Source organism: Gigantopelta aegis, chromosome 2 (assembly GCF_016097555.1).
Source record: "Gigantopelta aegis isolate Gae_Host chromosome 2, Gae_host_genome, whole genome shotgun sequence".
Classification (NCBI taxonomy): Eukaryota; Metazoa; Mollusca; class Gastropoda; order Neomphalida; family Peltospiridae; genus Gigantopelta; species Gigantopelta aegis.
Genome location: NC_054700.1, coordinates 38,370,594 through 38,379,733, shown reverse-complemented (window position 1 = coordinate 38,379,733; position 9,140 = coordinate 38,370,594). Strand labels below are relative to the sequence as shown.

The window sequence follows — 9,140 nt, the reverse complement described above, 5'->3', positions numbered from 1 at the left end:
TTGATAAAGGACCATAACTAGTGGGGTGTGGTGGGATGGGGTGGGATGGGGTGGGGAGGGTGGAAAGGGGTGGAAGAAACCCCCAACAAAATATTCATTCCAATCCATATTTAAAGATCACCTTTCAACGCATACTTAGGCCCCTCCAGCTTCAGAATTGGAGGGTAGGATGTGTGTGTGTGTGTGTGTGTGTGTGTGTGTGTGTGTGTGGTTGTGTATGTGTGTGTGTGTGCATGCGCGCGCGTGTGGTGTGTCTGTATGTGTGTGTGTGTGGTGTGTGTGGCGAGTGTGTGGTGTGTCTGTGTGTGTGTCTGTGTGTATGTGTGTATGCAGTGTTCCGTTTAATTACGCCACTAGTGTACATTGATTTATTAATCATCGGCTATTTTTAAATAATTACAGGAAACCCGCTTTATTTTTTCATTATCTGCAAGGGATATATTAACAGACATGACAGCACATTCCACGGCACTTGACATATCAGTTGTGGTACCCTAGTTGGAACAGGGTTAATACCAATCAGAAAAATAATCCACCAAGGGGATTCGATCCTACGACCGAAGCACCCCAGATTTAGGCGAGTACTCTACCGACTGAGCTAGCTTCCGCCCTTCATACAATTGTATCTGTAAGCGTACGAGACAGTGTCGTTGTCTTAAAGGGACACTCCATACCCACTCCCCCTACCAAAAAATTATATATATATATATATATATATATATATATATATATATATACTGAACAAAAAAAAAACCTTCCGATTTGTACATATAGTATTTGTTGTGTTAAAGAATTCGTTGTGTAATGAAATTATATAGGTAGTATTAGCCTTGAGCTGTATTATCAGGATTCATGAATTTTATCGATTATTTTTGCACTGTTAATCGTCGACAACGTGAAATTCAGTTTGCACGTGCATGCATGGTTCGACATGTCCCGTATAGTATTCGGTCAATTTGTTTTACTTGTCTTACTGACATCGTTGTCAAGTGAACGAAAACGCTTCAAAATTTGAAAACAAATTAACGTTTTTTTACATTGTAGCATTTTTAGTATGCCAAGAATACCCAATAATTTACGCGAACGGGCGATTGGCATGCTTGATGCTGGCATGTCGACAGAAGACGTTGCAAGGCATGTTGGGAGTTCTAGTCGAGCGATACGAAATCTTATATATATATATATATATATATATATATAATAAACAACAACAAAAAACCCAACAACAAATCACAAACAGAAGCAATAGGAAAAAATCCCCACAAACAATATACGGAATTTGTCAGTGTTTTTTTTAGTACATTATGTTTCTTATGATATACTCGGGATTTCATTATCTGTCTTTAAGTTGTATACAGAAGAATAACCGTATATATCCAGTTATACGTACTCATTATACTCAAATATTATTATTGACATGCACTCCATAATATATTTTATATTAATAAAACTATTATAAGAAGAAGTTAAATATTTGCAGTTTTAAGACAGGTAAACGTTGATTCAGTTTTGTTTTGTAGGTGCCCGAATGATGTTATGCTGTAGGTCTATAATGAACTTAAAAATTGTTTTGCTTAACGATACCACTTGAGTACAAAGATTAATTAATCATCGGCTATCTGTCAAACATTTGGTAATCTTGACACGTATTGTGTGGCGTCGGCTTTAGTTAAACGTTAAAGTTTGTTTTGTTTAACGACATCACTAGAGCACATTGATTTATTAATCATCGGCTATTGGTTTTCAAACATTTGGTAATTTTCAGTCTTAGAGAAAAAAAAAATGTTTTATTTAACGACGCACTCAACACATTTTATTTACGGTTATATGGCGTCAGACATATGGTTGAGGACCACACAGATTTTGAGAGGAAACCCGCTGTCGCCACTACATGGGCTACTCTTTCCGATTAGCAGCAAGGGATCTTTTATTTGCGCTTCCCACAGTCAGGATAGCACAAACCATGGCCTTTGTAGAACCAGTTATGGATCACTGGTCGGTGCATGTGGTTTACACCTACCCATTGAGTCTTGGAGTCAGTATCTGGATTAAAAACCCCATGCCTCGACTGGGATCCGAACCCAGTACCTACCAGCCTGTAGACCGATGGGCTAACCACTACGCTACCGAGGCCGGTCAGTCTTAGAGAGGAAAAACGCTATTTTTTTCCATTAGTAGTAAGGGATCTTTTATATGCACCATCCTACAGACAGGATAGCACATACCACAGCCTTTATGTAGCAGTCGTGGTGAACTGACTGGAACGAAATATAGCCCAAGGGGCCCTCCGAATGTGATCGATCCCAGACCGATCGCTCATCCGGCGAACACTTTACTAATAGGCTACGGCCCTGGCCCCTAATCTGTTAAAGGCATGTTGTTTTGTTTTTGGTTTGCATAAATGAAGTTCGTATCAGAATTTATCATAAATATTCATAATACAAATTCTGTTTTTTTTTTTCAGGATCTGTGCATTATCTGCCAACAAGAACCATCTATACGTTCAGCGACAGGGAACGACGCTAACATTCGCAAACTATTTGACGTTTCTCAAAGTGGTCATTCGGTTTAATGCGTAGCGTAAAACAAAAACCAGTCTGCATCTCAGAACGTGCACATGTACACTTTGCATACAATTCATGTCTTATTTCCAAAATATCTATCAATTATCACCTCTAAATGAAATGCAGGCACGGATCCAGCGGGGTGGGTGGGGGTGGGGGTGGGATGGGGTGTATAAAAACTTTTTTTTAAATGTTACAAAACTCACGACGAACCACCCTAAAAGTTAAAAAAAACAATAACAAAAAACAAACAAAACAAAACACCTCATGTAATCGTATATATACTTAGCCAAAAATGTTTAGCAATTTGGTAAATGTGCTTAAATAAAAGAAAACTTGTGACTTACAAAATAAAAACAGACGCTGGATTTAACTGAGGATTCATTTATCAGCAGAAGCAACAGAAGATTTTCAATACAAAATGAAATGTGTGACTCACGTTGTTGAATGTTGCTTGGGGTTTCATACAAGAAAATCTGAAAATATGTCAGTAACGTGTCTGAGCACATTGGGCATTGATAGTGATACAAAGTCGCCTCATGCACCGAGCATGACCGATGTGGTGGTGGTGGTGGTAGCGTAATGGTGTGAGCAGGAATTCACGACATCTGACAAAACAACTTCATTTTCATCATTCATGGCAACCTGAATGCTCAGCATTACAGTGACGAAATCATCCCAACAGTTGTCATTCCGTTCATGCAGCAGCACCCAGGCGTTTTGTTTCAACAGGACAATATACGCCATCATTCAGCCAGACTAACGAGAGGACCCCTGCACGTGCTGTAACCTAACCCTGGTGCAGGGGTGTAACATTCGCTTTGAGAATGGCCAATACAGCACAAAATTGAAATTTTGAGTAAAAGTCGGTATCGATCTGTGATATTTGTATTTTTGCACAGTTCTTTACACGGTTTAAATCTTGAATTTTTGTATTGATGTTGATCATCACTTTGTTTGCATTACCATAGTTTGACACCCAATAGCCGCTGGGGCGGATCTAGGGCTCCAAGGGTGGGCTCACATTGTATAGCAAATCGTTACATAGCATTAGTCACGGTGTCGTCACGATATGCACGATGTCGTCAGATATGCATGCACTATGGAAATTAGGTAGGTAGCATTCCAGTGGCTCCCCCTGCAAAAGTTCCCATCCACCCCGTTACCCATCAGTTACCTACAACCCTGACATTCTGTTAGTGTCTGTAACAAAGTTACTCATGGCCGATTCCAATGTAACCATGGCTATCGCCCGATTGCCCTCGTTACTAGCCATTATGCCCCGAAAATCTTACGGCGTCGACGGCAAGAAAAATGTCACGCAGTCTTACCACCGTGCCCTTACTATACATTCCAAGTTTTGTATGTATCCTTCCTCCGTCTCGTCCCATAGCATTGTTTTATTGACCATGTCATCAACCCAGACTTTCTTTAAAGGAAACCAATACCGGCCTTTAACTGCGAGTTTATTTATATACAACAAACAAAGTAGTTTTCTAAGGTTTTATTTAAGAAACCCGTAACCATTTACATCGGATGAACAGTGTTCGAAACCGCGTAAGACCGAGACTAAAGAGTGACGTCATCAGCATCGTCATCCTTGATGGCTTCCAGAACTGAAAATAGACGGTACATTTTACATTTTACGATGGGTCAGTTATCACTGCACAATAGGGGCAGTATTGGCAATAGCTACACTGACTGAAGCTATAAACACTACACATTTCCATCAAAATGTTAGTTTTATAGTTGTATTGGTAAGTTTTACCAATACATCTAAACGACAAAACCATATTTAATCATAAACACCATATCTCTGCAAAAGGCGGAGTGAAAAGGTTTGGAAAATTGATTTATCCACTATCCTACTATAACACCACTTCATAAGCTATTGGACGTCTGTTAGATGTTTTCACCCATTAGATTTTATACGGCCGTCACCGACAGAACAGCAGCGAGTAGGCTAGTGGTAAAGCGCTCGCTTTTTACGTGGTCCGTCTAGGATCAATTCCATCAGTTGGGCCATTTCTCGTTCTAGTTCTACATTTCCAAATATATCATAAGCCGTGGTATGTTATCCTGTGTGGGTTGGTGCATATAAAAGATCCCTTGCTGCTAATGGAATATAGTAGTTTCCTGTAAGACTAAAAAATTACCAAATGTTGACATCCAATGGCCAATGGTTAGTTAATCAAATGTGCTCTAGCGATGTCGTTAAACACTTTGGTTGGAAGTATGTCCTAGATTAGATCCTACGACCCATGCACCTTTGGCGACAGAGCTAGAACCCTCCACAGAATAAGAGGTATACCTTGTCCAGACAACGATTGTTTTTCATAGCTAATTAAAAACAGAATTACTTACATTCCTTTTTGTTCTCGAAATTGAAAGCTTCCAACTCGTGAATATCCAGTTGGCCATCACCTGTGGGGAAAAACATTATGCACTTTTAATTGTGATTTAACAATTGACCTATTGCAGTTAATGTTCGCTCTATCAATTAACATGCTGAAAGATTTACAACACAATTGTGTTAATACAGCTAGGTAAAAACACTACCATTACTTGCCATTGCAGCACGTTTATTGCTGCCCAACTTCCATTACCAGTTTGTAATCATTTTACGTGAATGTTATAGCTCACGCGATACCTTTAATACTCGCGTAGTAGCCTACTCTGATGCACGTGCCAATATGTTGGTAGATTATACAGTGACGCGTGACACTAGATTCAAAGTAAAAATAAAAATGCATGCTACATGTGTAAATTTTAAACGACAACCACATTACCACGATTCTGTAGGCGTGGTTTATTAATTCCACCTACGTCCTCCCCAAATACTGTCAACGCCCATGACAACGTTCTACCGAACCACCCTACCCACCCCCACCCTACCCACCCTACCCACCCCCAGGTGCCGAGATACGAACCCAACACGCTATCGTCCCGACATCACTCACCGTTAAGATCAGCCTTGTGGAATCTCATCTCGAGAACTGGATTGCCCACTTTCAGACCGGTCACCTGAGCGATCTCGTTCAGTTCGACGAAACCATCTCCGTTCACGTCAAGGGTTTGCAGAACTTTGGTAACATCCAAAGCCTAAAATAGCAAGTTTACAGCAGTGAAAATATTGTGGCCATCGAGTTTTAGCCTCTTTCGGACATACCATAAGATTGAGAAGATACTAGGAAACTACTAGGAAACTACTAGTACTTATACAGACATACTTGCACGATGTGCAAGAACATTACAATTTTCAGTTATTTTTACAAAGATTGCATTGAATCTTAATTTTGTAGTTTTCATTAAAAGTTTAATTAATCAAAACCGGCATTTATAACGACAGACTTTGTACACCTATTAAATGATATTAAACAAACTGTTATAAGCTAATAGATTAGTGTACACAATTTGTATATTGCGGACGTCATTCTACAACGCATCTCTTGAAAGCCAGGTCCGCATTTATCCGAGTTGACTACACCGTCTTTCATACAATCTGAATCCTTCAAATTTGTCTCACCTCGTCATCCAGGTCATCAGCCGTGGGTTGGTCGAGCCCCCTCTTCCTCTTACAGGCCTTACACGCCCAGCTCCTCGCCCACTTACAAGCCGCCATACAGCCGAGCGTGTGGTACGGGCTGATGCGAATTCTGCGCACAGACCGGAAGAACCAACCGTCCACGTCCTCGGGAACCAAGGTCAAGGCTACCAGAACCACCAAGAAATAGCTAGTCTTCATTCTGAAATGTGAAAAACTGGGTTTATAAATATCCCTCAAGTTTCTTAGTTTTGTCTTATCGTACACATTTAACTTTATACACCGAATACTGACGGAATTAAAAAAAAAATTAAATCGTAGAAAATATTAGTTACGGGGAAAATTAACAAACTATGTTAAGGTCATTGTAAAGCGACCAACATAGTGATTCGAGTTGAGGTTGAAAAAAAGAAAAAGTACATTTGCAAGAATGGTTACCCTAGATACGGGGTATTCTAAATGGAACCTATAAAGAGACCATATAAAAAGGCATTTAATTTTTAACTAAAAATACAACTAAATTAGTGTAAATATGCCCTCATACAGAACACATGTCTATAATGGGACAAATAAAGATATATATGCAAATAAATTTGCATATATAAGTATTGGTAACTCATCAACTGAAGCCTATTTCCTACATAAAGCTACACATTTAGTCACAATGTGCTATAAATATAAACCACCATGCCGTTATATATGGCCATCTTGCCTAGATTTGTGGGTTACTGGGTAACCCAATAGAAAAAGCCAACACGATCGGCAATTGCTAGGCTACATTCTGAAATGAATTGTATGTCATGGTTGTATTGGTAATAAATACCACAACTGCGATGAAAGAACTGTACGATTAAAAATAATTCATTTAATAAGCTAAAAGTTTGTTTACTTCGATGAACATAGATGTGACCTTCACCTTAGTTGTATTCTTACACCACTTATATAACTGTTGTAAATGGACATCATTTACTGATTAATTCCAATAACCCAATTAAAGGCGCTAATAAAAATATAAATGTACTTAAACATTACTAAACACATACAGTGACCATATGGATGGATAGATTTACAAAGAACTATATGTTTGCACTACAACTTCCGGTTCAGGGTTTCTCGGCCGTTTTGTTAACTATTCATAGGTTTCTTGTAAGTATTAAATAAAGTAGTAAACTGCATTAAAAAATAAAAATTCTATTAATACAAGTGTGCCAAAGATGATGTCCCATTTTGGCGTGCGATCGATAGGCCGATTGTCCTTAATAGTATGTCCAAATAACGATTTGACATATGCTCAAAATCACGTGTGTTAATGTTGGTTGTCAAGCATGATTTTTAGATGAGGTTTATAAAGTTAACAATTGTTATTTTAATACAATAGTTAAAATATATATTATGGGTTTTTGTTAAAAAGGTTTTACTAATACCGATAATGAAAAAAAGTATGCGTTTTAATATGTTACACTATTACGTTAGTGGTGAAAGTAGTCCCTTAAATAAAATGGCCGATTTTTAACAAAGGGTACCATGTTTTGAATTGGTATTACTAATTAATGGATGGTAATTTAAAGATTTCATTGCTCAGCCATGGGCGTACATAAGGGGGGGGGGGGGGGGGTCGATGGGTTCAACTTACACTTGCTGGTAATTTGTCAATTTAATTCATTTTAATGCATGTTGTTTTTGTTATCACATTTATTTCACCCTTTTGTATCTGTGGGATACTTGTGAATACACAATCAGTTCATATATGGTTATATATATTTACAACAGTTGGGATATACACCATTATACCCTTGGGTGTCATGGTGGATCATTTTACAATGACCTTAAATGCTTTACTGCAAATACAGCACAGGTAGCAATTTGATGCATTTGTCACAATACTTAATTTTTTTTTCCAGTTAAAAGAAAACACCATAACCAAACGCTAATAACATACATTACAAATCTTAAGCTGCACAGACGTAAACATAAAAAAAAAAAAAAAAAACTTACTTGAAAAATGTCTTAAATATTCCAAACAACAAGAATGATCTGCAGTACGATGACAAGACCACGTCAGGTTAGTGTCGAGTATTTATTCACCGTTTTAGTCACGTGACCAAGTGTGCACCCTGGTCTGCACGTTCCTCGAGAATGCACGTTCCTCACGATTCATACCACGTGTTTGTAGATCGTTACAGTATGGTGTAGCTTTGATTTGGATTAAAAAGCAATATACATTGGGGAAAAAGAAATAAACATCTGAATTTGATTTTTTAAAGTATGTTTTATTTAGCATCTCCACTAGATTACATTGATTTCTTTAATCATGGACCGGCCTCGGTGGCGTCGTGGTTAGGCCATCGGTCTGCAGGCTGGTAGGTACTGGGTTCGGATCCCAGTCGAGGCATGGGATTTTTAATCCAGATACCGACTCCAAACCATGAGTGAGTGCTCCGCAAGGCTCAATGGGTAGGTGTAAACCACTTGCACCGACCAGTGATCCATAACTGGTTCAAAAAAGGCCATGGTTTGTGCTATACTGCCTGTGGGGAGCGCAAATAAAAGATCCCTTGCTGCCTGTCGTAAAAGAGTAGTCTATGTGGCGACAGCGGGTTTCCTCTAATAAAAAAAAAGTGTCAGAATGACCATATGTTTGACGTCCAATAGCCGATGATAAGATAAAAAATCAATTTGCTCTAGTGGCGTCGTTAAATAAAACAAACTTTTACTCTTTAATCATCGGCGATTGGATGTCAAACATCTAGTAATGTGGACATATATTATAGTCTCAAAGAGGAAACCCGCTACTTGTTTTCCCTTTAGTAATGTGGACATATATTATAGTCTCAAAGAGGAAACCCGCTACTTGTTTTTCCATTAGTAGCAAGAGATCTTTTATATGCACCATTTAACAGACGCCCATTGGGCTATTTCTCGTTCCAGCCAGTGCACCACGACTGGTATATCAAAGGCCGTGGTATGTACTACCCTGTCTGTGGGATGGTGCATATAAAATATCCCTTGCTGCTAATAAAAAAGAGTAGCCC

The 9,140-nt window shown here is 38.7% G+C and overlaps 1 protein-coding gene across 1 annotated transcript; it reads right to left on the bottom strand.

Moving 5' to 3' along the window:
* Positions 1 to 4,053: 4,053 nt before the first annotated feature.
* Positions 4,054 to 8,176, bottom strand: LOC121378123 (EF-hand calcium-binding domain-containing protein 1-like). Its single transcript, XM_041506226.1, has 5 exons — positions 8,104 to 8,176; positions 6,091 to 6,310; positions 5,525 to 5,666; positions 4,929 to 4,988; positions 4,054 to 4,180 (listed from the first exon to the last, which is right to left on the bottom strand). The coding sequence occupies exons 2-5, from the start codon at positions 6,307 to 6,309 to the stop codon at positions 4,134 to 4,136; spliced, it is 468 nt and encodes a 155-aa protein (XP_041362160.1). The 5' UTR covers position 6,310; positions 8,104 to 8,176; the 3' UTR covers positions 4,054 to 4,133.
* Positions 8,177 to 9,140: the final 964 nt, after the last annotated feature.

Excerpts from the sequence above, each read along its gene's own strand:
- LOC121378123 (XM_041506226.1), bottom strand. The coding sequence starts at position 6,309 with ATGAAGACTAGCTATTTCTTGGTGGTTCTGGTAGCCTTGACCTTGGTT. Across the intron at positions 4,989-5,524 it reads CCACAAGGCTGATCTTAACG|GTGATGGCCAACTGGATATT; the intron begins GTGAGTGATGTC and ends TTTTCCCCACAG. Across the intron at positions 4,181-4,928 it reads TTTCGAGAACAAAAAGGAAT|TTCTGGAAGCCATCAAGGAT; the intron begins GTAAGTAATTCT and ends GTCTATTTTCAG.